Source organism: Tupaia chinensis, unplaced genomic scaffold (assembly GCF_000334495.1).
Source record: "Tupaia chinensis unplaced genomic scaffold, TupChi_1.0 Scaffold000226_1, whole genome shotgun sequence".
In the NCBI taxonomy this organism is placed as follows: Eukaryota; Metazoa; Chordata; class Mammalia; order Scandentia; family Tupaiidae; genus Tupaia; species Tupaia belangeri.
In genome coordinates, this window is record NW_006159701.1 from 5,492,940 (window position 1) to 5,520,938 (window position 27,999).

At 50.1% G+C, this 27,999-nt stretch overlaps 3 protein-coding genes across 3 annotated transcripts in view; 2 read left to right on the forward strand and 1 right to left on the reverse strand.

Moving 5' to 3' along the window:
* Positions 1 to 8,043, reverse strand: part of RNF215 (ring finger protein 215) — a 30,787-nt gene extending 22,744 nt beyond the window's left edge. Inside the window, exons 1-4 of the mRNA XM_014587600.2 lie at positions 7,969 to 8,043; positions 1,815 to 1,936; positions 526 to 671; positions 22 to 164 (exon numbers count right to left, since the gene is read on the reverse strand). Coding sequence (XP_014443086.1) covers positions 22 to 164; positions 526 to 671; positions 1,815 to 1,936; positions 7,969 to 8,043 — 486 coding nt within the window. The remainder of the gene's footprint in view (positions 1 to 21; positions 165 to 525; positions 672 to 1,814; positions 1,937 to 7,968) is intronic.
* On the forward strand, positions 1,804 to 26,149 carry SEC14L2 (SEC14 like lipid binding 2). The gene is made up of 11 exons (XM_014587634.2): positions 1,804 to 1,910; positions 8,010 to 8,053; positions 8,700 to 8,759; positions 9,021 to 9,209; positions 12,118 to 12,213; positions 12,393 to 12,453; positions 12,845 to 12,928; positions 16,333 to 16,439; positions 16,521 to 16,660; positions 16,804 to 16,973; positions 24,763 to 26,149. Exons 2-11 carry the CDS (start codon positions 8,042 to 8,044, stop codon positions 24,891 to 24,893), a joined length of 1,050 nt encoding a protein of 349 aa, XP_014443120.1. The 5' UTR covers positions 1,804 to 1,910; positions 8,010 to 8,041; the 3' UTR covers positions 24,894 to 26,149.
* Positions 26,150 to 26,853: 704 nt separating this feature from the next.
* MTFP1 (mitochondrial fission process 1) overlaps positions 26,854 to 27,999 on the forward strand; it is a gene marked incomplete in the record, with an annotated part of 4,583 nt that continues 3,437 nt past the window's right edge. Inside the window, 1 exon segment of the mRNA XM_006147921.2 lies at positions 26,854 to 27,999.

The following is a 27,999-nucleotide window of genomic DNA, read 5'->3' on the forward strand; positions in this document are numbered from 1 at the left end:
GAGCAGCCCGGGCGGCGGCACCTGGGAAGAAGTGGTTGCTTGGTAGCCCTCGGAGGCAGTGAGGGCACAAAGGCGACATTCATCCTCCGGACTGGCAGCCGGGCCCGGGGTAGGGACAGGGGCAGAGCTCCAGCTTTCCTCCCACTTCCGGGAGATTCTTCCTCCTGCAGGGGGCAGGGGAAGGTGGAGAGGGCCCCGGACAGCCCCTGCACCCGCACCGGTCGCTGTGCGACCTTGGGAACAGCCCCGTCGTTCTCTGAGCTATAACGGACCCGAAGCGAGGAGGCTGGGCCAGCTGCTGTGGAAAGGCGCGCCGGCCACGCGTGACTTCTAGGATTCCCGGGGACTCCCTGGGTTGGGGTCAGGGTGCGCAGAGACCCGCCCTTCTGCATCTTGCCAGCCGGACCCCTGCCTGGCTCAGGATTTAGTTTGCTATTTCTAAGGAGGCAAGGAGGTGAGCCTGGCCCTGCCTCAGCATCTGGGCAGGGGTGAGGGGCAACAGTCTGAGGGTCAAGCCCCCCTCACCAACACCCGAGTCTCCTGCGGCTCGCTGCCAATGGGAGAGCGGAGGTGGGCAGTCCTCGGGGTCAGAGCTGATGGAGTCCAGTCCCAAAGTTTGGAGGCTCCAGCTGGGCAGTTTTCCAGTGCTGGGCAGTGGTGGGGCATATGTCCTGCCATGGCAGCAGTGGGGAGGCCCCAGCTCCAGAAGGCTTTATCCCAGCCCGGGCCTCCCCTGTCCTAGGAAGGCTGGAGAGAGGCTTCCGATTTTCCCGCTGACCTGCAGGGGAAGTCAGGCAGAGAAGGGATTAGGTGGCGATTAAGCCGGAGACCAGGAGCTGGGAAGGGTCCTTGGTGAGGGCTAGTTTCATGCCTGCAGTTTTGGATAAGCAATGTCCCTGGCCGCTGGGGGCTGCTTTGGGGGGTGGGGTGGCTGTGTCCCTGGCGGATCTATGCAAGGGGCAGAGGTGGCCGGTCCTCATTGGTCCCGTCTGGGGCTGGCCTGAGGTCAGTGACCTGGGAAAGGTGCATGGCTTTGAGCAAGAGGCTTGGGAAGAGAATTCGGGGACCTGCAGGATAGTGAGAGGTTGGGGGTGGGTGTGGCCGTCCCACGGGGTCACTGTCCACCTCCCTTGCTTGGCATTACTGTACTTTCCCCCTTCATGGCTCCCTGCTGGCACCATTCTCTACACCAGACCCCCCTCCCTCTGCAGCCTGTGAAGTCCTTCAAGCCCAGCTAAATGCCAGTTTTTAGATGAAGCCCACCCTCTTCCCTCTGCTCCTGGCCCCCAACACCGCTTGTCCTTCTACCAAGGGGGCAAATGACCACAGTGTGAAGAGCGTGTGCTCTGGACTCGGACTGGCCTGAGTTCGCATCTTGGCTCTGCTAGTTATGAGCTGTGTGCCCTTGGACAGGTTACTTAGCTTCTCTGAGCTTCGATCCCTTCATCTGTAAAATGGATCTCTACGGTTTCTGTGTGAGGAGTGAATACAATCTGGAGCCACACTTGTGGTTGCTGGGCCCCTGGGGAATGCTGGGTAAACTGACGCCCTCTACCGTGGTATGTACCAGAGTGCCTGCTAGTGCAATTGGCTGGGGACACATCTGCCTGGCCACCAGCGAGGCAGGGCCGGTGTCCTACTCCCTGCTCACCTCCTATCCTGCTGCCTGGCACCCCCTGGCCAGGCAGAGCACCCATGCAGAGCAAGCGCTCAGTCAGTGTCTGCAGAGTTGGACCGTGTTAAAGAGAGGCCCAGCCAAGGCCCCTGCAGAGGGTCCTGAGCAGAGGGCGGTCAGGGTGGGGCCATCTACTCACCCCGCTGCCTCTCGCCACAGTTCCGGGAGAATGTCCAGGACGTGCTGCCCACCCTGCCGAACCCGGATGACTATTTCCTCCTGCGCTGGCTCCGAGGTGGGTGACCGGGGCAGGGGCTTGCGCTGGGTAACAGAACGGCACCCTCTGGAAAGCCTGCCCCAGCAACTTTTAGAGCCAGCAGTGACATAACCCCAACCCTCCTATGGGACAGACAGAGGCACACAGGCTCGGGGAGGGAAGTGACTTGCCCAAGTCACACTGAGTGAGCCACAGGCAGAGAGGAGACCAAAGCCAGGTCTGTGACTCAGCCTGGCACTCTCCTCGCCCACTCCATCAGTCCAGGCTGCTGATGGACTTGGGGGCACGGGCTAAAGAGCAGCAAAGCCGAGAAAGGCCACAGCCATGTGGGAAGCCAGAGGCAGAGCCAGGTTTAGAATCAGAGTCCTGGTCCCAGCCTGGTCCTCGGCTGCCTCTGTGCCCTGCTGGGATGTAGACCTCCTGCTGCCGGTAGAAAATGGGGACAGCGGTAACTCCGTAACTCGGGGGACTCTAGGCAGCTTGAAGGAGGAGCAGTGTGCTTGGGGAATGTGGGGAACTCCGCCTCACTCTCCTCAAAGCACTGCGAGGCTCCTGTGCCCAAGTGCCAGCTCCAGCTCTGCCCTGGCCTGGCTGTGGCACCTGGTCTAGGGACAGACATCTCCCTAGGTTCCTCCTCTGGGAGGGCAGGATGAGACAGGACGCCCTGCTATTGCCAGATAGGACGTGACGGCTGTGCGCTCAGTGGTGACATGTACATCTTTCTCCAAGCGTCGGGATCAAACTCAGACCTGCCCCCCAATTCTGAAAGCTTCCATTCTCTCCTTTCTCTTCTCTTGTGATTCAAGTCGTGCACTATCCTCCCTGCTTCTTTTTTTTTAAAGAATTATTTTTATTTAATTTTATTTATTCATTAATTTTAGTTTTTTAATTTGACCAAAGAGAGGCACATGGGGGTGGGGTAGGAGAAAGCAAGCTGCCAGGTCCGGGACTTGAACCATTGTTGTTAGCCATGTGGGAGTGTCCAACACCTTAACAGCCATGCCACCTGCTGGTTCCCCTTCCCTGCTGCTGCTTCTTAATTTTTTTTTCTTAGATGTTTTTGCTATTGGGGGTGTGCGCTCACCTGAAAGACAGAGAGAGACAGAGAGACAGAAAGCGAGAAATCACCCCCCAGGGGGGATGGCCATGCCGCAATCTCTTCTCCTCCATTCTCCTCTCGGGATCTTGGGCATGCACACACATGTGCCCGGTGTGAGTTTAAGCCATCAGGTCTGGGACTTGAACCACGGTTGACTACATGGGAGTCCAGCGACATAGCCATTATGCCAACTGCTGGTCTTGACTGCCTGCTTCTTCTGACACACTTTTTTTTATGTGTATAGGGACATTTTTACCAGACATAGAAATAATAAAGGAAACTTCCCTGTGTTAGGTGAGGAGAGTTTAAGCTGTGATATAGAATCATATGCCAACATATTAAAGCATAAATCATACCCTATTATTTATCTATTGGACACATGTGCATGACCTAGGAGTCGTAGGACAGGTGAAGAGATGTACTTTCCTTTGCCTTCTGGATTTTTTTTATTTTTCTTTTTTCACTACTATAGGGCATGTGTGCTCTCCAGAGAAAGGCAGAGAGAGAGAGAGAGAGAGGGAGAGAGAAAGAAGAAAAGCGAGAAATCATCCCCGAGAGGATGCCACACTACAATCCCTTCTCCACTCTCCTCTTGGGATTTTGGGCAAGCACACACACATGCCTGGTGCGATTTTCAGGCCGGTGAGTCTGGGACTTGAACCATGAAGTCGACCATATGGGAGTCTAGCACCTTAACCCTCATTCCACCTGCTATCCCAGTCTTCTGGAATGTACAAAAAAGTTTATTTCTTACTTGAGAGAGAAAGAGGCGGCACCCTCAACAGGGTCCTGGTACGGCGATCCACTTTCAGCCTCAGGCAGCCTGGATGGTGGGCGCACGCGTGCCTGGTGTGCTCAGGGCAATCTCCAGACACAAACCAGCAACCTCTCCTTGTGGGTTTGCCTTGTGGTCGCTGCAGCACTGTCCAGCCCCCTGCTTTCCAGAAATTTCATGGAGCTGCATATTCTTGAGGGATTACTAGCAGACACCCCAGTGCAGGTTCATTCATGAGAACCACCTGGGGCTTCATGTGCCTCCCTCTGGAAGTGTCACTTGTGCTCTTCCCCCAAAAAGCTTTGGTCCCTCCCCCCACCCTCCAGCCTGCCAGCGGGTGGAGGGGCAGAGTGGGGGTGGCAGTGGAGTCAGTCCAGGCTGGAGGAAATTTTGGCCCAGCATTTGCTGAAGGGCTGTAGCTAGAAGCAGGTGGGTGGAGAGAGTGGGAAGGCAGTGGCCTCCTTAAAGGGCCAGCTGCAAGATGATCAAACTAAGGAGCTGCTGGTAGGTGGAGAAGTGTGGTTTCACGAGTCGTTGAATCGTTGGACAACTACGGAGCTGGGGTCCTGACAGCTGGTCTCCCAGGCACCCTCGATTCCTGAGTCCCGGGCTAAGCTCTCTTTGTATAAGGCATGAGGGTTCGCCAAGTACATTTATTAGGCACAATCTACCCCCTCAGAGGAATGGCAAGAGTGTGGTCATCTTCATTTGCCAGGTGAGAAAACTGAGGCTCAGAGAGGGGAGAGAACTTACCTGAAGGCATCCAGCAAATGTGAGTGGGAAGCAGAATGAGGGCAGAAACCTAGGGCTCCAGGTTCCCAGGCTAGCATCCTTCCCAGTAAGTCACCAATGTCCCCCTGAAGCCAAGCTCAGTCGCTTACAATAGAGAAAGTGTCTCTGCATTTCATTCGTGCCTCAGTTTCTGGGGCAAGCACTCAGACCTGGTCAAACCCTATGACAAATTTCAATGTATTGTAGTTACCTTAAGCAAACAAACAAAAAAAACTTTCTCTTTCTCCTTTTGATTTCAAAGGAGACATCTGCAAGCCATACACCAGCAGAATGTCTTTCTCCAACCCAGGTGTGAGCTTGGGTTCTTCTCCTTCCCATTTTTCCCCAGTGTGGGGTTCAGCTTCTGCCCCAGGCATAAGAGCAGCTACACAAGTCTCCACTCCCTACCCCTGGCTGGGGCTGAGCTCTGGTTACCCCAGCAAGGAGGATCGGACAGCAAGAAAAACCAAGGAGGTGGGGCCGGCTCTGTGACACAGTACTTAAGCACTGTGTGAAGGAAGCCAGGTCTCATACGGCCAACCAGGGTTCAAGTCCTGGCCCCAGCGGCTTATGCACTGGGCGCACCAGCACATGCCCAGGATCCCGATGAGAATGGAGGCTTGGAAGAAAAAGGATTGCATGTGACTAGGCCCCGTGGTGGAGGTGGTGCTTTCTCTCTCTCTCTTTCTCTCTCTCCTCTCTCATAGATGTGCATGCACCCCCTGGCACCAAACAAATGAAAAAACAGATAACCAAGGAGATGGCAGAAACCCTGTGAAGAAAGCAGGGCAGGACCAACTCTCCACATTGTACAGGACTAGAGATGAGAAACCAGTATGCTTCTGGGCTGGGCTTTCTCTTGCTCTCTTTTTTTTAGATTTCTGCCATAGGGTACATGCACTCGCTGCAGAGAGACAGAGGGAAAGTGAGAAATCACCCCCCAGTGGGATGGCCATGCCACAATCCCTTTTCTTCCACTCTCCTCTTGGTATTTTGGAAATGCATGTGCACTCACCCAGTGTATTTTTCTTTCCTTTAAAAATATGTTCTAAAATTATTTATTTTAGGAACCAGCAGTTGGCGTAATGGTTACGTTGCTGGACTCCCATGCAGTCGACCAGGGTTTGAGTCCTGGACCTGGTGGCTTAAACTCACACCAGGCGCATGTGCATGTGTGCCCAAGATCACAAGAGGAGAATGGAGGAGAAGGGATTGTGGCATGCCCATCCCCCCTTGGGGGTGGTTTCTTCCTTTTTGTCTTTCTGTCTCTTTCTGACGAGCGCATGCCTCCTATAGCAAAAACCTCTCAAAAATATTTCTTTTATAATGTGTGTGTGTGTATATATATATATAAAGTTTGTTATAGGACACTTGTGCTCACCAGACAGAAACAGACAGAAACAGAGCGAAAGAGAGCAAGTGGGAAAGCAAGCCACCAGGTCCAGGACTCAGATCACACTGTTGGCCCTATGGGATCCAGTGCCTTAACTACCACGCCACCTGCTGAGCTCTGGGCTGGACTCTCTGGTAGTACTCCATGACATACTTTGAGCTGGCCCTGACCAAGCATGGGGAGCCCTGGAGAAGCCTGACTCAGCAGGCAGGTGGAGGCACCAGGTGGGAAACTGCTGGGAGCACAAGGCACCTCAGGGTCAGCCCTTGCAGGAGGGCCTGGATGTTGGAACCTAGCAGATAAGGGTTAATTGGGCAGCCTCCCCCAAGATAAGGGGGCTCACAGTTCATCACCACTCCTGTTCCCTAGAAGATAAGGGTTCTCCTCACAGGAGGGTGTCTAGCCTACGGAAGATTCCTATTTTTGTGGCCCAATTCTCCCATCCTGAGAGGATGTTGCCTTGAGTCTTCCAGATGTTTTTAGTGTATTCCATGATTTGGTCAGAGTTGTGCCGTATTTTATCCAAGGTCAAAGAGAGAACTGGAAGAACTAGGATGCAAACCTAGATGATACTCTTCTACACGCTGCTCAGTGCTGCCACAAAGGCATGGGAAAGTAGAATCACAGGGAACATCCCAAGAGAGAAGACCAGTCAGTTCTGCTGACTGTGTCCAGCACCAATGATAGATATGGCACTGGTTAAATCTCTTGATGCACCCTCTGGGCCCAGGAGAGAAAACTGGATTTCATGATAGCAGAGTCAGGGAATGTGCTCGGCCACTCCCGGAGAGTGATGATTAAGAGAACGGTGACAGTCCAAAGGGCAGCAGTCTGGCCCAGGTTCTAGGGCTGTCAGCAGATCTAGATGGCGATCAATCCACAGAGGACATCCAGCTGGGAGGGACAGTTCATAGGTCAGGTGGCAAAATTAGTCAGAATATGGGTCTCAGAAACTCTGGAAGGGTTGAGATGAAGCTGACAATAATAAGATGAAATTGGATCAGGCAGGATCTAATGTCTCACCTCTCCATATACAGAATGGAGGCTTAGCAACAGCACAGGTGAAAAGGATTTGGGGTTTCAGTTGACTTTATGCTCCACTTGAGTTAAGAGTATGCCTCCTGTAAGGAAGTTCTTAGACAAGACCAGGTGCTATGGCTGGCTATGGACAACACAGTCAAAGAGAGACATTGGTGAATTGGAAAACATCCAAAGGGAAGAGATTGGGATGGACTTGAGACCAAGCTATGAAGAATGGCTGAAGGCACCAAGGATGGGCAGCATGAGAATAGGGAAGGCATATTCAGGGTGACAGCATAGAATTTATCAGTATCACAAGGGTTGTCATGTGGCTGAGGAAGCAACTCTACTCTCTGAGCATCTCTGCAGTGACAGTGAAAACTGAGTGCAAATGGCAGCTCTGATTATATGGGAGCAGGTGGCATTAGTGGGCAGTGAGGTCTTGATATTCAAGCTTGAGCAGGACAACTTATTGGGGTTTATGCATAAGATATAGAGTTGACATAGGTGAACTTAATTCTGCAACATTTAATAACATTGGGAGGAAGGCCTTTTGTGTCTTTTTAGGGTACCTGTGGATCCTCTAAGTCATGACTTAAAAGGAGACATATCAACCCCTCTGCCCCACTGGAATATTCTACCAGGCAGCTATGCTCATCTTTGAACTATAGGTCAAGTTCTCAGGACTGGATGTTAGACTATAGAGGAGATAAACTTTGTCTGTGTAATTGGGAAGGCCAAATGATAAAGGAGTCCAGGGTTCACTTTCCCTGAGAGGAAATAGGCCCTTTCACCCAATCACACCCCCTACAGTAAAAGTCTTGACTCTGAAGTTGTGCTGCCAACTGCCCTAAACCTCAACCCATTCTGCCCATAACCCAGTGGCTGTAGAGCTCCAGAAGCCCCCAGTCCTCCTATTAGCTTCTGCGTGTAGGATTGCCCGAGAATCAGCTGAGGAGATGACTGAGGGGAGCTGGCTCTAGCATGGGAACAGGGAAATCTTTCCATCCTTAGACACCTGTTGGTTGGCCTTACTCTGATCATGTTTCCCTATTACAGCAAGAAGCTTCGACCTGCAGAAGTCAGAGGCCATGCTCCGGAAGGTGAGAACCATTTGGCTCCAAATTCCATCTGGCCTCATACCTTGCTTGGACTTCTTTTGTGGTCCCCCTCCCCCGCCACTCTGATCACAGCGTTTGGCTTGTGTGACATATCTGAGTATTAGCTGGCCACTGTTCTTATCCCCGGGGACAAAGCGCATTCCCGTCTCTGAAAACACAGAGCTTTCATAGTTCTGGGCCAGTCAAGAATGATAATCTGTTCTGCTGAGATCTCCAAACAGGCCAGGCCTTCTTTTCCATTCCCGCCTGTTGCCATCTAGTGACCACCTGTGGTCTGGTCCTCTGTTCATGCTGGGGTTTATTGCTGGATGCCTGTTAAGCCCTGGCCCTTACCCCACCACTTTTACTTATTTAATTTGCTATAGGATGTGGGCACTTGCTGGAGACAGAGAGAGAAGGAAAGTGAGAAAGCATCCCCCATGGGGGATGGTCACACCACGATCTCTTTTCCCCACTTCTCCTTTTGGGACTTTGGCCATAAGTACACATGTGCTCAGCATGTTTCTCAAGCTACCGGGTCCAGGATTTGAACTGCAATGTGAGCCATGTGAAATTCATCATCCTTAACCACTGTGCCTTGGACTGGTTCACCTACCCCTCTTAAAAATCTCCCATTGTGTTTTCGCAGCATGTGGAGTTTCGAAAGCAAAAGGACATTGACAACATCATTAGCTGGCAGCCTCCAGAGGTGAGGACAAATTATCCTGCTCCATTCCTCTGCCATGCCTACTAGACCCACGACCTGGGTCTATTGGACTGGAACCTTCAGAGGAAAGGTCAATGCCAAGTGAGCCTAGATGGTTCTTAGAATGGGTATCCATCAGTTTGGCACCCAGGGGAGGGATGTAGAAGGAGATAGTGAGAAAACCAATAGGAAGCCCTGTGATCCAGGGAAGGTATGGGTGCCCAGGGCCTGGTGACCAAGTGTCTCTTCAACGTCTTTGCCCAGGTGATCCAACAGTACTTGGCAGGGGGCATGTGCGGCTATGACCTGGATGGCTGCCCAGTCTGGTATGATATCATTGGACCTTTGGATGCCAAGGGTCTGCTGTTCTCAGCCACCAAACAGGACCTACTCAGGACCAAGATGCGGGACTGTGAGCTGCTGCTGCAGGAATGTGCTCACCAGACTGCAAAGGTGAGGGGGCAACTGCGGTCGACTACATGAGAGTCACCATCCCCTGCGGGGGAGGAGGGGTGATTTCTTGCTTTCTGTCTCTCTGTCCCTCTGGTGAGCACATATGCCCTATAGCAAAAATCTCTAAAAAATATTGATTTAAAAAAAAAACTCACTGAAGGCCAGCTGGTGGCGTGGTGGTTAAGGTAGCTGGATCCCACATGACTGCAACTATGCAGCTGGAGTCCCGGACCCAACAGCTTGAAAATCATGCTGGGTGTTTGTGTGTACATGTCTAAAATCCTGAGAGGAGAATGGAGGAGAAGGGACTGCAGCATGGCTATCTCCGCTTGGGGATGCTTTCTTGCTTTCTCTTTCTTTCTGTCCTTCTCTGGTGACTGCACACATCCTATGGCAAATTAAAAAACAAAAACAAAAACAAATATTTCGCTACATAGTGTTATTGTTGCCATTTAGCTGGGGACCAGTGAAATCTTTATCACGGTCCAGTCTACCCTAGGACAAGTGTTTGGGTACCACTGGTGTAGACAGTCTCAGATTCCGTGCTTCTCTAACCCTGCATTGCTATTAGATAAGGACAACCAAGTCTCTTCCTGAGAAAATGACTGCAGAGCAAGCTGAATTCACCGCCATGGTCTCCTCTCCTTCCTGTCTCTCAGCAGTTGTAAAGATCCGTGAAATGATGTGATAAAATTTAGGAACATTCCAATAATGTCACCTGCAAATGTTCCCTGAAAGAATACTACAGGTGGAGTAACCCTTATCTGAAAAATTTGAAATTCAAAGTGCTCCAGAATCGTGGGACCAGCCAGCAGATGGTGAAGCAGTTACATCACTGGACTCCCACATGGCCAATCGCAGTTCGAGTCTCAGACCTGGTGGCTTGAAATGCCAGGCATGTGTGCATGTGTGCCCCACATCCTGGGAGGTGAATGGAGAAGAATGGATTTCAATGTAAGGGGGTGATTTCTCACTTTTCCTCTCTGCCTCTGGCTTCCTCTTTCTCCCACAAGTGGATGCACCCTCAGGCAAAAAGTTCTAAAAACAAAAACAAAATGCTCCAAAATCTGTTGTTTTTGTTTGTTTGTTTTGCTGTAGGGTGCATGCACTTGCTGGAGAGAGATAGAGAGGGAAAGTGATCAAGTGCCCCTCGGGGGAAATGACCACACCACAATGCCTTCTTCTCCTCCACTGTCCCTTTAGAGACAAAATCAGAAAGATTTTTAAGGTGCCAGAGAAAGGGAAAGTGAGAAATCACCTCCCACGGTGTGTGTGTGTGTGTGTGTGTGTGTGTGTGTGTGTGTGTGTGTGTGACCACACCACAGTCCTTTTATTTTCCTCCTGGGATTTTGGACATGTAAGCACACGTGTTGGGTGTGATTTTTAAGCCTCCAGGTCTGGGCCTTGAATTGCAGTCGGCCATGTGGGATTCTAGCACCTTAATCATCATGCCACCTGCTGGTCCCCAGTGGTCCCCAAATCAGAAGTTTTAATTGCCAGAGGGTGCATGCACTTGCCAGAGAGTGACAGAGAGCTACAAATAGAAAGTGAGAGGAACAGGGAGAAAGCACCCCTTAATTGGGTGTGATCACACTACCGTCCCTCCTCCTCCATCTCTCTGTAGAGATTTTGGGTACACCTGGACATATGCCCAGTGTGCTGGACCAAGCTGCCTGGGCTGGACCTTGAACCATGGTTGGCCACGTGGAATCTGGCTCCCTTAACCACCAGTCTATGAGGCTATCCCCAAATCAGTGATAGAGAGAGAGGAAGAAAATGAGAAATCACCCCTAAAAGAGGATGGCCACACTGCAGTTCCTTCTCCCAGCATGTTTTTTGAGCCACTGGGTCCAGGACTCAAACTGCATCGTTGCCATGTGGGATCCAGCTGCCTTAACCACCATGTTCCCTGGCTGGCTGGCCCATATATACATTTTTTAAAATGAAAAATAAATTACCTTTAAGGGTCAGCCCAATGGTCTAGTGGTTAAGGGAGCTGGAATCCACATGGCCAATCATGGTTTGAATTCCAGCCCTGGCAGCTTGAAAAACATGCTGGGTGTGTGTGTATGCATGCCTTAAATCCTGACAGGATGGAAAAATGAAGGGATTGTGGCATGACCACGCTCCACAGGGGAAGGGGTGTTTTCTCCCTCTTCCACTCCTCTTCTCTCTCTGGCGAGTACATGTACTCTCTGATGACTGAAAAGAAAAAGTAAACAAACAAAAAAATTACCTTCAGGCTATGTATACAGGGGACTTCAAAATGTTCATGGAAAAACAGAATTAAAGTACAAGTTTGCGTGGGTGCAAACTTTTTAAATTCATGCATTTTTTTTTTAAATTTTGTATTTCCCATGAACTTTTCAAGGACTCTTAATATAAGGTGTACAGGAAACATAAAAAAAAAAATCATTTTCCAGCTTGGATCCTATCCCTGAGGTATCTTAATATTGTATGCAAATGATTTAAAATCTGAAATTCGAAATACTTCTGGTCTGGAACATTCCACAAGGGATATTCCGCCTGTCTGCAGAGTCCCCAGTGGGGGTTGTGGCTGGGGATGCAGGAAGTTTAGACATGGATGCACAGAGAGTGTCTATGCCTGAGCCAGAGGGCTACACAGGTGCCATCTGGGTGCCGCACACAGTATGTGGCAAGTCAGGAAGGAGGAGGCCATCAGGCCGAACTGCAGAACAGAAGGGACCACAGTGTCACCTGGATCTGCCCAGTTTGCTCAATGAGAACACTGACCAAGGCAGGAAGAGTGATATGCTGGGTCCACGATTCAGGCCTGGGGGTATTATCTGGATTGGGAAGACTTCAGGTGTAGCATTTGCCCTGAACCTGGGCTGCTGCAGGGGGAGAGCCTGCTCCCACTCCCCCCTCCATTCTGTGTTCCCTGCAGTTGGGGAAGAAGGTGGAGACCATCACCATGATTTATGACTGTGAAGGGCTTGGCCTCAAACACCTCTGGAAGCCTGCTGTGGAAGCCTATGGAGAGGTGAGGGGCAGGGGTGAGGAGGAGAAAAGGCAGAGGGAGGGGGAAGAGGAGCCGGGCCCCTAGCTAAGCTGCCCGGTGGGAGGGTGAGGCGATGGACAGATTCTGGCCTGGAGGAAGCGGCCTCTCTCCTTGGCACAGGGTCTGCACTTTCAGGAATCAGAGTGATTTTGTTTCTACAGTTTCTCTGCATGTTTGAGGAAAATTATCCCGAAACACTGAAGCGTCTTTTTGTTGTTAAAGGTAAGGGGGCAGTTTCCTACGCAGAAACCAAATGGGATCGAGAGACCATAAATACCACTGGGGCAGACTAAAGAGAGAAGAATGGGGTGGGCCCTTAGAGGGGGCTGAGGTCCAGTTTGGAAGACTGACCCCTTGACGATGGCAGCCGCTTTTCAGTTTGCAGAGCTTTACTAAAATGTGTCACCTTCTTGGAGCCACTCAGCCCAATGAGATGGGGAGAGCCCACTTACTTGATGGGCCCTACTGCACGGATGGGGAAGTGGGCCTCGAAGAGGTGCCCGTGCTGACCTTCACAACCTGGGCTGCCTGTGGGGCAGGAGGGCTGAGAGGACACCCTGAGGGACAGCCTGGGCACTGTTTCTGGCCTCACGTCACCTGCTGTCTGTTCCAGCCCCCAAGCTATTCCCTGTGGCTTATAACCTCATCAAACCCTTCCTGAGTGAGGACACTCGTAAGAAGATCATGGTCTTGGGAGGTGAGTAGCCCAGACTCTACTCACTCCACAGCGTGGTCTGTGACCCCACTGGATGAGGTTTAGGAAGTGTGACCACAGCCACCAAGGCGAAGGCTCCCTCTGCTGGTTTGGTGGCAGGGTCACCCAGAACAAGCTGGGCAGAACTGAGGCCTTCCTATTTCCCCCCAAATATGAGACTCTCTGGAAACAAGCACAGGGCTCAACGCTACATATTCAAAGATGAGCAAGCTCCAATCCTTGCCCTCAGGGACTTTCGGTGTAACAGGAAAGAGATCTACAGAGAGAACGCTACAATACGAACTAGAAACAACACAGGAAAGGCATAGAGGGGGCCAAGCATGGGTACAGAGGTAATGCACTGGATCCGCATGGTAAAGGTCCTGGATTTAACCCCCCCCCCCGCCAGATCTCCCAGAGCACACGGGGTACTCGTGTGCCCATGCTCCAGGCTGGCTAAGACTTCTGGGCTGGTTTGTGGTATGAGGACCCCCTTGGGAGTGCTTCTAGGAGAGGATGTTTCTCTCTCCTAGAAGAAATAAATGAATAAACTTTTAAAAAAAGAAAAAAGAAAAGACATAGAAAAGATGCCACAGAAGTTATAGCAGCAAAGTTGCCCTTAGTTGGGAGCCACCGGGAGTGGCTTCATTAGACAGGCACCTACTGTGTCAGGCCATGACTCTACAGGACACTGGGAACCAGAGATGAGTTCTTGGTAGGGAAGGACCATGATCCTAGACTGAGATATTGCATTGGCAAGACTGGAAAGGACAGGGCTGGACCCATGCCCTAGTGGTTAAAGGAAGCTGGATTCCACACAGCTGACCATGGTTTGAGTCCCAGTCCCACACCTTGAAAAATGCCAGTCATGTGTGCGTGTACACCCAAAAATCCCAAAAGAATGGAGAAATAGAGAAGGAACTGCAGCATAACTATGTCCCATTGGGGGTGCTTCTTCCCTCTCTCTATCTCTCTGGTGAGGACGTGTCCTCTGGCAAATTAAAAATATTTTCTTTAAATAAAAAGATTGGGAAGAACAGTTCTGTTCACTGTTGCCAGTCCATGCAAGAGGCACTGCAAGTCTGAATTGGGCAGTGGCAATAGAGATAGGAGAGGAGGAGATAGATTCAAGACTTATTTAGGGAAGTAAAACAGTAGAACTCAATTGACAAGGTGTAGAAAATATGAAAGGGAAATCTAGAATGATTACTTGGTATCTCACATGAGTAGATGGTGACGTATTACTTCAACAATTTGCAAAATGACAAAGAATAAGCTTGTAGTTGAGTTTGGGCATCTGTGAGAGATTCAGATATTGGGAATACCTGAGCCTGAGGCTTAAGAATCTGGAGATCTGGGTTATCAAATAAAGACAGCAGCTAAAAGCTTGAGTAGATAAGACTGCATGGAAGAACGGAGGATGAACTCTGGGGACCATCCAAGTTCAAGAGCAGGCCGAGAAAGAGAAGCCCACCAGGGAGACTGAGAAGTGATTAATGAGGTTGGCAGAGAAGCGGGTCAACAGGGATTGGCTGTATAGGGAAGCAGGGAGGACTTCAGGGCCCAAGGGACAGTGTGACCCAAAGCCCAGCAAGGAGAACACACAGCAGTCAAGCCGGGGACAGGCAGAAGTTCAGTTTTGCAGGAGCATGAGATGGGAGAAAGAGCTAAAAGGGTGGATTGGGACAGACTTAGGCAGGCTTGATGCCACCCATGGGGTTGACCTGTGGGGAGGTAATAGGGATTCTGAACCTTCTGGATAGTCACACTGAGGTGGCACATTAAACGCAGAGAATTTCCAGGCCCACCCTGTAGCACAGTGGTTAAGTGCTGTGTGTGAAAAGTTGGAACCCATGTGGGGACCATGGTTCAAATTCTGGCCTTGGAGGCTCACACCAAGCTTGTGTGTATGCATGCCTGAAATGCTGGCGAGAAGAAGAAATGGAGGGAGACCTTGGCGTGACCGCGCCCCACTGCGGGTGCTTGTACGGGCTCTCTCCCTTCCTCCCCCTCTCAGGTGAGTGCGTGCAACCAATGGCAGTTAAAAAATAAATTAATTAAATAAAATAAAGCAGAGGTTTTCCAGATGAGTAGCTGCCTCAGTTACTGTCTCTGTGAGATGGGAAGTATCCTCCTAGCTGTATCCCAACTCCCCAACTGAGCTGTGGGAGGGGACAAAAAAGGAGAGCAAAAGGCTTGCACGAGTTTGGGTTTTCCTGCTGCTCCCACCCACCATGTGCATGAGACGGGTTGGTTTCCTGGCAGCAGAGCCACGTAGGAGGTTCAGTCTGTTCTCCCACCCACACCTAAACGTCCTTCAACCAAACGCGCCTCGGGCGGGGAAGGGACAGGGTCTTCAACAGCCCAGGTTCTTGAAATTCTCTTCAGGCTGGTCACTGGGGCTTAGCACCGCAGATGGAACCACCCTAAGGGCACAGACACTGTGTCCCAGAAGTCTCAGGGTCTCTGGTGGCTAAAAACCTGTGGGGCTGGCAGAGCCTCGGCAGTGTCTGGATCTGCAGCCACACCACAGAGGACACCGGTTGTCCTCATGGCTTGGAGCTGCAGTCTGTATGAGTCCTATAGAGTCAGCGCCGACAGGTTTCCAGCGTGGAGATCCCATCCGTGGCGGACATCCGTTTTTGCACACTGGCTTTAGTGGCGTGGTTCTCGGGAATGGCTACGGGAGGGTTAAACTCTCCAGGTCAGGAAAGGGCTTGGTTGTAAGAGAGTCAGTCAAGCCACTGGCTGTGAAAGAGCCCAGGATAACGGGAGAGGAAGTGAAATCCTGGCTGGGGTAAAGCCACTCTACAGGGACACGTTCGTTCAGTAAGTTACGACTGAGCGCGATTAGGGGTAGGGGGAGTGGGGATGAGATGAGGGTCCCTCCCTCACGGAGTCCAGTCTAACCAGGGCAGATTCAGGTCTTCCTGCCCACTGTACCCCCTGTTCAATGTGGAACGCCCTTCCTCCCTTTTTGCCCCCTCCTGTTGTGCTTCGATGTTTGTATCACGTCCCTGGAGAGGACAGCACGCTCCCGTGCTGGGGCCCTTTCCAGTGTACAGAGCCCTCTCCTGTCCTCTGCTCACTCACTCCCACTACAAGCCTGCAAGGCAGGAGGAACTAGGCTCAGAGGGAAGTTCAGCTGGCCAGATGCAGTGAGGACAGGAATCCAGGTTCCCCGATCCCTGGTCTGGGGCAGGGCCCGCCCGTCATCCTGTGGTGACAGCGCCTCCTGAAGGAAGGCCCTGCAGTGCTATGCATGCATTGCGTGCCCCGAACACTCATGGTCTTTTTGGATGGTGGCGGGTGGGGAGGCATGGGTTTTTCTGCCTCTTCAGTGTTGCCCACTAGAACTGCGGTGAAATCTTAGTGGTGACATGTCTTTCTCCTTTCTTTGCCTCTAGCAAACTGGAAGGAGGTTTTACTGAAACATATCAGCCCCGACCAGGTGCCTGTGGAGTATGGGGGCACCATGACTGACCCCGATGGAAACCCCAAGTGCAAATCCAAGGTAGGGGCCGCCAGGAGCTGGAGGGGAGCAGGGAAGCTGGATTCAGTGCATGCTGTGGCTTACTCTGTGCCCTGCTTCTAGATCAACTATGGGGGTGACATCCCCAAGAAGTACTACGTGCGTGACCAGGTGAAGCAGCAGTATGAACACAGTGTGCAAATTTCCCGCGGCTCCTCCCACCAAGTGGAGTACGAGATCCTCTTCCCAGGCTGTGTCCTCAGGTAGGAGCCTGGGCCCTTCCATCAGACCCGAGCCTTGTACCCATAGGTGCAGCTGGGTGGACCGGGGTGGGAGAAGCCCTGGTGCTGGGACCCCGGAGAGGTCACTGAGAGAATTATGTCTAAATGGGTGGTATCCCCTATAGGTGGCAGTTTATGTCAGATGGGGCGGACATTGGTTTTGGGATTTTTCTGAAGACCAAGATGGGTGAGCGGCAGCGGGCAGGGGACATGACAGAAGTGCTGCCCAACCAGAGGTACAACTCCCACATGGTCCCTGAGGATGGGACCCTCACCTGCAGCGACCCTGGCATCTGTAAGTACCTCTATCTTGGCAATGCCTTGAAACCACGGCCCAGCTTTGTGCCTGCCCTCTTCCTCCATGGATTCGGGCTCTCAGAGTGTTAAAACTAGCAGTGGTGTTCCATCAGTTCAACCCTCTGTTAGCGCAGAAGGGAAAAGTGGGCTCGAGGAGGTGAAAGGACTTGCTCAGGCTGACCCAGCTGGTTAACTGGGGCTTTGAGCTGATGCTCCCAGGTACAGGGGAATTACAGTCGTAAGTGACCACAGGGGCTCAGGACACCTTCCTGGTCTGGGTTTAACTAGGTCTGTGACTGCCTAGGAATCAGAAGAAGAGAGCAGCAGAATGAGCTGGAAGGGTATAAGGTCACAGGGTGAGCAGAGTACTGAAAAGTCCAGCCTTGACCCCTTGAGCTTCATTTGTTTCCAGGTTGACCGAAATCTAGGCACAGAATGTGAACAGTTTACACAAGAAGAAAAAGAAGGGTAGACAGGCATTTGAAAAGGTGTATAACCTCTCTTGACTTCATAGTATTGATCGCAGTTCCCTCTGACTCAGCACTTCTGCTCTGGAAATGTATCCTATAGAAATATTTACACAAACATACGAGGATGGTCCCAGCAGCCTGGAAGACCGGCTATAAACCAAATGGCTGCAATAAGGTCATATTAAATAAATGACAGTCCATCCCTACAATGGAATGCCATATACCCATTAAGGAGACTAAATCGACGTGTTACACAGTGAGCCTGATACAAGCGTGTATGGTATATATTGACTTTGGTTTAAAAAAAGTGTGTGTATACAGTGAAGAATTCTGGGGACTCCATGCTAATGCTGATAACAGTGGTTCTCTGGGGGGCAGGCAGGATGTTTATAGAGGGCTTTTATTTCTCCATTATCTGCAAATATTATTTTATAATGCTCATGTGCTATATTTACAAGCAGAAAAACCCTATACACACGCGCACACACACACACAACACACACACACAAATCTCTAGTTTCCTTTCTGCCACAGCCAAGGTTGGGGTGAAACAATGACAGCAAGGCTTTATCTTCAGACCCAGGTTGACTCTGATTACTGAGTTGCTGCATGGCCTTAGGCAAGTGACTTCACCTCTCTGAGTTTTGGTATCCACATTGCTGCAATGGGGATGTGACAGGGAGGCCTGATGAGTCAATGGGATAAGGTCTGTGTAGGACTTAGCATGGCGTACAGCAAGCACTCAATACCCTTAGTCACATTTTTATCAGGGCAGGTGGGGCTAGAAGAGCTACCCTGGAGATAATGCTGGAAGATGGGAGAAGCCCTGGGCCCCACTTCTGCCACAGAACCGCCAGGGTACCCCAACTAACCGCACAGATGTCTCAGTCTCTGTGCTTGTCCACACCATCCCCAAACCTGGTCTGCTTCCTCCCTCATCCCAGGCAACCTTCACTCTACCGCCCCCTCCTCGCAGGCGCTCTGTGGCACAATATGGCTCTCCCGGGAGGGGGAGTATTCTTGTTAGCAAGCAGCCAGGTCCTGAGGGAGAAGGCGTATGTATACTGCACGCTTCAGCAAGAACAAGGCTTAGCACTAGCCCAGACGCTCATGCACAGAGGATAAAGCACTTTGTACACATAAGCTTAAGTTTCTTTTTTTAATGGATGGAGAGGCTGCATCTAGAGAAGGGTTGTAATCTCTCCCACAGAGTAGGTGTCATAGCCACCAAAAGACAGAAGACACCAGAGAATTCAGAGTTCCTGGTCCAGGATCTCTTGCCCATTGACTGTCCTGGAGACGATCAGGACATCTGTCATTGATGTGACAAAGAGAGTAGAGTTCCAGGCCATGAAAGTAACTTACCCTGGCTCACAGAGCCAGTAGGAAAGTCCCAACCCATTTCCCAGCATTGCACATTACCCCTTTATCTCCTCTTTAATAGCTGAAGGACCCAGCCTGGGAAGCGAGACCATGACTTTTTAACATAACAAGGCTTAGCTCTGCAAATCCCAAACATATATATATATATATATTGAGAGGTTTTTGCTATAGGGTGCATGCTGCATGCGCTTGCCAGAAAGAGAGAGAGACGGAAAGCAAGAAATCACCCCCCAGGGAGAATGGCCATGCCGCAATCTCTTCTCCTCCATTTTCCTCTCAGGATCTGGGGCATACACACACTTGCGCCCGGTTTGAGTTTAAGCCACCGAGTCCATAACTCGAACTGTGGTTGACTACATGGGAGTCCAGCGACATAGCCATTACGCCAACTGCTGCCCCCCATTTTTTAACTCCTCTTGGAGACATTCCTGACTGGCCTTGACCTGCCTGCAGGGCCCTGACTTTGGACCTGCGTGTTGCCCATTGCCAGGAGCAGAAGTCAGGCCCCAGTGCCCATGGTCCTCCCAGGTATATACAATGAGGGGGAATCAGCTATTGTCTGGGGCCATGTCTCAGGTTAGACACGAGCTCAGAGAGAACCAGTGTTCAGTTACAAACTCATCCGCTGGACAGCAATACCCTTGGACAACCAGGCGACCCCCTGCAAAGTGGATTATGTAATCACCCAACGGATAAATGAAAACCCCAAGCCAGTCTCCAACGGCAAGGACACGTTAACTCTGCTCGGGTTTCTCGGATTTTTGTCCAAGTACACTAAATTACTGAGGAGGCCCGAAGTATGAATTGATTTCACTTTTTCTTTTTCCTCTTACCACATATTTACTGAAGGCCTATTCAGTATAGGATATTCAACTAAGAATTAGGAGATTCAGAAAAAAAGAGATCTGAACTTCATCCACTGGGTGTGTTCCCCGGAAGACCTGAAACACCATGGGAAGGTTTAATAGCCCTGCCAGGTCATGCTGGGGTGAAAAGAGCCCAGTGGACCCCAGGAGGCCTGGTTTCTGAGTCCAGCTCTGCACTCATTCTCCCAGTGTTTTGAGCAAGTGTTTCTAATAATTGGAGTTGGCTTTCCTTCCCCTTTATTAATTTTTAATTGCTGGAGGGCATGTGTGCTTGCCAGAAAGAGACTGTGAGAGAGAGAGAGAACCTTCCCTAGTGCGGCATGGTCATGCCACAATTCCTTCTCTTCCATTTCTCCACCCTGTTGAGCTATGAGACATGCACATAAATACACCCTGTGTGTTTTCTGAGCCACCAGGGCTGGGATTTGAATTGCAGTTGGCCATGTTGGATCCAGCTTACTCTAACCACTAAGCTATGGGGCTGACCTTTCTCCTTTAAAATGGAGTAGACTAGAGCAGGAGATTATAACCTGATATCTATGGACTCGCCAGAGCAATGGTTCTAATTCCTAAAGACTAAACACTCCCCTAAGAAAATGTCTAATATTCTCCTCATTGTTGTGAAATGAAATTCATAGGTAATAGATCCCACCTACACACATAATTTAAAAATTAATACAATCTCTTATCTTAATATAGAAGAGAGATAACAAGCTAATTTAGAATTTACATTGTTTTCTGTTTTTTGAAAGAATTACTTATTTTTATGTACTCATTCTTTTTCTCTTTTTAAAATTTTGACCAGACACACACATACACATACACACACAGAGGAGAGAAAGTGAGAAAGCAAGCCACCAGGTCCAGGACTCGAACCATGGTTGGCCATGTGGGAATGTCCAGTGCCTTAACCACCACACTACCTGCTGGCCCTGGAATCTATATTGTTTTCAATACATAATGAGAGAGCAAGATTACACCTACCTCTGTCCTTTCCTAGACTTCGGAAAGGTACCCTTCCCACTGAGAACTACTATCTCAGAGGGTCTGTGATGGGCTCCAGGAAATCTGAAATTGTGTGCTCTCATGAGATTCTCAAGGTGGGGTCAGTTACCCAACACACAGAGCCTTAGCCTAGAGGATCTCTGGGGGCTCTGCAAGTTCATGGCTAGTGTCAGAATGAACCCTGCAGACTCCAGAGCTGTAGTGACCCCACTTCCTCAGACCTGTGCCTCCAACCAGCCACTTTTTTGCTTTGAGGGCAGAATATCTTGCTAAGCAGAGTCATGTTCAATCCTGGTACTCGGTCCAAGGGGCTCAAAGGGCTTCTCGGCATAATTCTGGTTGCTACAGCTCTGTCACTCAGGGCAGATGCTTCACCCTTTCCAGGACTCTTGGTTCTGAAAATTCCAGTATGAAAGGAATATAGATGACTAACACCACCATGAAGAAAGAGTGGTGTCTGCCCTAGGTCTACACTACGCATTTTACCGAGTGAGTGGTATCTACCCTGTCTACACTATGCATTTTACCTGGTGTCAGGAAAAGGGAAAGGTTAAGTCTTGGGCATAAAAACATAGTTGCTTTTTTTTCCCCCCTTGCTGGGAAAAGTGAAAGACCAGGATAAGGAAAGGGGCAGAGCTAGTGTTTTTGTTTTCACACTTCGTTCTCTTGAAGGGGTGTTTGACCAAAATGGAACAACTTCTCAAAGAAACAGGGCCAGATAGAAGCAGCTGTTCCCTTGCCAAAGCTCAGAAGCTTTCTCTGCCAACTGTGTGCCCATTTTCTTGTTCCAGAGGAAACCACTGCTAACAGGTCTTGTCTTTTGGCCAACCAGGTATTTTCCATCCCTTTGTAGGATTTCATGTTTCTAAACAGCAAGTAAAACACACATGTGTGCATTCACAGGAATTATTCCTGCCATTCAGTGTATGTTTGAAGGAATTTTGAAATTACAAAACTCATCATGGAATTTGAGAAAATGTTCTATTTAGGACAAACATCTGAGTGATATTATCAAAGTGATATCAAAGTGGATCCTGGAAATATGGGTAGACCAAGTAGCAAAGACAAGATTTTTTAGGGCCAGCCCAAGAGCACAGCAGTTAAGCCCTGTATATAGGGATCCCACATAGCTGACTGTGGTTCAAATCCCAGTCCCAGCAGCTTGAAAATCATGCTGGGTACATATGTATGCATGCCCTAAATCTTGACAAGATGGAGAAATGGAGGGAAAAGGATTGTGGTGTGACCATACCTAGTGTGTGTGTGTGAGTGTGTGTGTAGAGGGGGTGTGCATTCTCGCTCTCTCTCACTCTCTCTGTCTGGCAAGTATATGCACCCTCTGGAAATTAAAGGAGAACATTTTTTTAGCACATATATTAACAAAAATGTTATAAACTATAAAACTGTTCTGCAACTTGCTTTTGTGATCTCAGGATATATAGAGGACACTTCAAAAAGTCTGTGGGAAAAGTGGAATTAAAACACAAGTTTACTGGGACCAGCAGATGGTGTAATGGTAATGTCACTGAACTCCCACATAGTTGACCATGGTTTGAGTCCTGGACCCAGGAACTTAAAACTCACACCAGGCAAATGTGCATGCATGCTCAAAATCCTGAGAAGAGAATGGAGAAGAAGGGATTGTGGTGTGGCTATCCCCTCTTGGAGGGAGGGGGTGATTTCTTTCTTCCTGTCTGTCCCTGTCTGTCCAGTGAGTACGTAAGCCCTATAGCAAAAATCTCTCTCTAAAAAAAAATGACAAGTTTATTTTGGTGCAAAACTTTTTGAAATCTATGCATAGTTTTTTCTTAACACTTTTTCCATCAACATTTGGAAGACCCTATAGGTCGGGAACAGTCACTTCCATGTAGCTAACCTCATTTTTTTCATATCAGACTAGTATTTCATCATAAAGATTACAATACAAATTGTCGAACAGTTCTTGATGGATATCTGAGTCTTCCCAGATTTTTACTACTACAAACAGGGATGCAATTAACATCCTTGTCTATTTATCTCTTTTTTTAAAATTGCCAGAGAGCACATCTGCTCACCTGGGAGAGAGAGAGAGGGAAAAAACACCCCCACCAGAGGGGTGTGCTCATACCACAACCCCTTCTGCATTTCTCCATCCTGTCAGGATTTTAGGCTCATGCAAATGTGCCTGGTGTTTTTCAAGCTGGTAGCGCCAGGATTTGAACTATGGTTTGCCATGTGGGATCCGACTCCCTGTAATCACTAGGCTATGGGATTGGCCCTGTCCATTGATCTTTTCTTACAGTAAACTCCTGGTTTCAGAAGTCTGCACATTCTACCTTTTGTCGGAAACTGGACAGGGTTGGGTTTTCCAGGGCCCACGTCAGGCAGGACAAAGGCAGTAATGTGGACCGAAGGGAAATTCTGGCTCCTTCGTTCCCTCACTCTGTGATGTGAGAATTGCACAACCTCCTTTTTATCAGATAGAAAACTGGATGAATGCTGAATTCAGAGCTGTAGTGAGGAAGCGTGAGATACCATGCAGAGATTACTAATGAGCACTATGACACATAGACAGCCAAGGTAGTAGCCTCTCCTTACCTGTGGTTTCGGTTACCTGCAATCAACCACCATCCAAAATAGGCGAGTACAATACCCTGAGATACTCTTCTGACAGAGACCACACTTATATAACTCCTATTATATTTTTATAATTGTTCGATATTTTTAGTTGTTGTTAATCCCTTACTGAGTCTAATTTCTAAATGAAACTTCATGACAGACATGTATGTAAAGGAAAATACATAATCCAGTAGACTCGAGGTTCAGTACTCTGTAGTTCAGGCATCCACCAGGGGTCTTGGAGTGTATCCCTTACGGATAAGGAGGAGGTGGGCTACAGTATAAGAGGGGACTTCAAAACACTGGTGGAACTGAAGTATAAATTTCAGGGGGTCAGCAGACAGCATGGAGGTTAAGGTGGTTGGATCCCACATGGCTAACTGCACTGTTAAAGTTCCAGATCCACTGGCTTGAGAATCATGCTGGGCACACGTGCATGCCTGTGTGCCCCAAATCCTGAGAGGATAATGGAAGAGAAGGGACTGTGTTGTGGTCATCCCCCCAGGGGGAAATATTTCTCTCTCCCTATCTCTCTATCTCTCTGTCTCTGGAAAGTACATGCTCCCTACAGCAAAACTTTTATTTTTAAAAAAAGCACAAATTTTAGGGCTGGTGGTTACAGGAGCCAGATCCCATATGACCAACTGTGTGGTTTAAATCCCACATGCCATATACATGTGGGTGCATGTCCCAAATCTCAACAGGATGGAGAAATGGAGAAGGGATCAGGGTGTGATCCTTTCCCTGTCTTTTCTGTCTCTCTAGTGAATGCAGAAGCTCTCTGGAAATGTTCTTTTTTTTTTTTTAAGTATGAATTTTCGCACAACAATATTTGAAATCTATGTATAGTGTTTTCTTTTTTAATTATTTTTTTAAATGTATTATTATTTCAACTTGCTATAGGATACATGTGCTCACCAGAGAGATAGGGAGAGAGAGAAAGTAAGAAAGCAAGCCACAAGGTCTGGACTTGAACCATGGTTGGCCATGTGGGAGTCCGACCATGCCTTAACCACCATGCAACCTCCTGGCTGCTAGTGTTTTCATAATACACATTTCCCACCAAATTTATGAAGTACCTTTATTATTATTACTATTATTATCACAACTATTACTGCTGCTACTAATTCTATTTCAAAGCCCAGTTCAAGCTCTCACTCCTCTAAAAAAGCCTTTCATGTGATTTCTGTCGGGGAGGGGAAGGGGAGGCCCTTTTTTCAAGCCGTTACAGATGTGATTATCTCACTCTGGTACCTGGCATGTTCTAGCTCATATATTTTTCTCTCCATGAACATCCTATCAACTCATCCAGGTTAAGTTTTAGAAAGTCAAAGGCCATTGTTTCTGCTACCTTCATTCCCATTCCCTCCCTGCTGCCTTGCTCAGTCAATAAAAATCAACAAAAACCACTGTCCCCAAACTCTGTCAGAACTGCCTAAAGGCCTGGTTTTCTGTCTCCCCTCAGATGTCCTGCGGTTCGACAACACGTACAGCTTCATTCATGCCAAGAAGGTCAGTTTCACTGTGGAAGTCCTGCTTCCAGACAAAGCTTCAGAAGAGAAGATGAAACAGCTGGGGGAAGCCACCCCAAAATAACGCCTCTTCCTCTAGCAGGCCGGCCCCCTCAGTGTTTCCCTCTCAGTGTCTACCCCTTGTAGCAATGATTTTTCCCACAACCCTACAGCCCAGAGAAACTGGGCTGGAGGAAGCTCAGGCTGGATCTAGAGATTCATTTCAGAATTAGCAAGGGGGAAAGTGGCTGGAGTGGGTCTCCTTGCCTTTTACATTCCTAAGGCGTTCCCAGGGGCTGGCCACTGTGACAGGATCCGTCTGTCCTATAAGCTGTGCCAGTGACACAGGGAAGGGAGTACGGCCGGCCGGGTAGCGGCAGGGAACAAATTAGAAAAAAGACCCAAGCCTTCAGGGAAGCCAGCTGTAGGGGAGGAACTTGCTCCCAATTGACTTGCCAGTGTAGATCACAAGGAGTAGCAGGTAGCTGGTTGCTAGGCTTATGGTGGGGGTCAGAGGCTGGGGTACCTGTTGGCTTTTCCCAGATCTCAGGAGATAGCCTGAGTTCACTCGGTGAGGACCTCCCCAACCCACTGGCTGCCTCTTTCATGACTAAAGATTGTTAGTGACTCAGAACTTCCTGGGACTTCAGGCCCTAGCCATGGTTCTCGGATGCAAATCAAGCACAAAGGAAATTACCTCCAGGGATCATAGCTCCAGGAAGAGCCGGGAGGCTGGAGCTGAAATATTATAAAGGGGGGAGGAGGGGGGCTCCTAGTCTTCTTTTCAGTGCCACCAGCCTCTCACCAACTCACCCTTCATTCGAGCACCCCAGACCAAAATGACAGGTGGGGCCAAGACTAGCACTCAGGGCATTTCCCAGTCTGAGTCTCCCACGGTGCCTGCCAACTGCTCCCTGACTGTCCCTAACAAGGCCTTGGCAGTCGCAGCTCTGCGGGAGGCGTAGAACTAATGGGTGCAGTGGGTTCTTCGTGCCTGCTGGCTAGCCCGGGCCGGGAGCTGCCGGGCAGAGGCCTTTGGTTGAGCCAGCACTGGCAGAGCCAACAACGCCCGGGGGCGGCCAGAGGCAGCCTCACAACCACAGCACTTAGCTACACGCCCCGCCTACGAACCCCAGTGCCGGGCTGCCCAGAACGCCCGAAGGCGACCCCAGGCCTCGCGGACCCAGGATCCCGGCCTAGTTGTCTCACCAAGCTGAGGGAGCTCGGGGCAGGGCCGGCGCGGACCCGCGGGGGCTGAGGCCGCACAGAAGGACATGCCGGCCTCGGCTTACAACGCTCTGCTAGGAAAATTAACCAATGAATAAAGCCACGTTCAGTGCATAGGAAGTGGAATTCAATGCCCACCTCCGGGTTCCTCGCTGTCCCTCACTCAAATGCCCAAATTCCAGCGGCACCAGCCGTCCCGCAGCGGCTTCGCGCCACTAGGCGGGGCGCAAGTGCAGAAGTCCTCGCCGTTCTCTCCTCGCGTGAGCTTCCCCATGGGCCTAAAGCCAGCTGGCCTTCTGATTGGCCCAGCCGGTGGTTGTCTTCCGCCATCTTTGCTCAGGGCACTAACGACGCTCCTGAGCGCCTTCACGGTGAGGGCAGAAGCCCCGCCCCACTTGGCTGCATAGTACGTGCCGGGTAGTTCGTGCACGCTGGCAAGTGCTGGTCCCGGGAGCGCTCGCCGCGCCTGGGGGGCCCGCAGCGGTGGAAGGAGGAGGAGGGAGATCACGTGGTGTTAGGGACCGTCTCTTAATTCTGCGCCAGCGCTGCTGATGTTTCAGGGACTAGGGACAGCTTTGGTCCTTCCCCTCCCACCAACGTCCCCACCAAGCCCAGGTCCTTCCAAGGTAACCGCTGACTGCACTGCCCGACACGACCCTACAATAATAGAGGCGCCTGGCGAAAACGGGGGCACCACTAGGGAGTCAATGATGTTCATTTTCCATCTTTATTTGATGATAATAAAAGCTAAATCTTAATAGTACCCAGAATGCTTTCTAGGTGCCATGCAAAAAAAAAAAAAAAACAACAACTTGTGTTTAGCGCCCTGGGTTGTTGCAAAGGCTTAAGGAAATAATATGCGCAAAGCGATTAGAAGAGAGCCTGGTACAAGCAGGACTCAGTACATACTGGCTACTCTCATTTTTTACAGACGTGGAAACTGGGGCTCAGGCTCAGGGCTAGTAGACATCCAACTGGAATTTGAATCCAGTGGTCCGCCTTTTGCCTCCCTGAGAGGCCCCCAGGATTCAGAGTTTCAGCCAAGTGCACTCATTTGCTCACATGGGTAAACTGAGCTCCAACAAGGGGAGGGTTTGCTATTGTCATCACTAACCCTCAAGTCCCCTCATTCTGGTCTCTTCATTTCCCTGGAGTCTGGTAAGCCAACTCTGTCTCCTTTGCCTCATTCATTCATTCATTCACTCACTCAACGTCCTGCCCCCAAAAGCTTCCATCTAGGGACCTACCAATTCATTTAGATCTGAGTGCTTGATAAACACGACACCTGCCAAGAAGAGATTGCAGGGTAGGGGCCCCCACCTTTTCAGGACACCCACCATTCACTCCCCCAGCCTCATTTACTGAAGTTGCCATAAAAGCATGGGATCTGGAACCACAATAGGTTCGAATCCTGGGTTCGCCACTCAGCAGCTGTGTGTCCTGGGACAGTGAACCACCTTCTCTGTGCCTGTTTCCTCACCTGTAAACCAGGGTTCCAGGTTGGTAGGAGGGCTTAGCAAGTAAGAATCCTTAGAGAATGCCCCGGCCAGTAGTAAACTCACTAACTGATGACTGCTACAATGAGCCCTCGCATTCAGCTGTGTCATGTCCCCATTTTATGAATAGATAAACTGAGGCTCGGAAAAGGAGTCTCTTGCCCCAGGTCACACAGCCACGACTGTAGCCTCGCCCAGTCCAAACTCCAGCCTCTTTGGCTGCAGAAACAACAGTCAGTCCTGGGAAAGGTTTGCGCCGATCGCTCAGAGAACACGTGAGGAAAACCAATCTGTAAAGCCCGAGCTTGGGAGAGGGGCTTTGGTGCGCGGAAGAATTTGCAGATACTCCCTGCCTGCAGAGATCGCTTGACCTGTCCTTCAGCCCGGACCTTCGGCTGGTCCCGCGGTGGCGACCCGAGGGCTAGTGGAGGCGGAGGTGGCAGTGGAGGCAGTGCGAGCTGCAGTGGC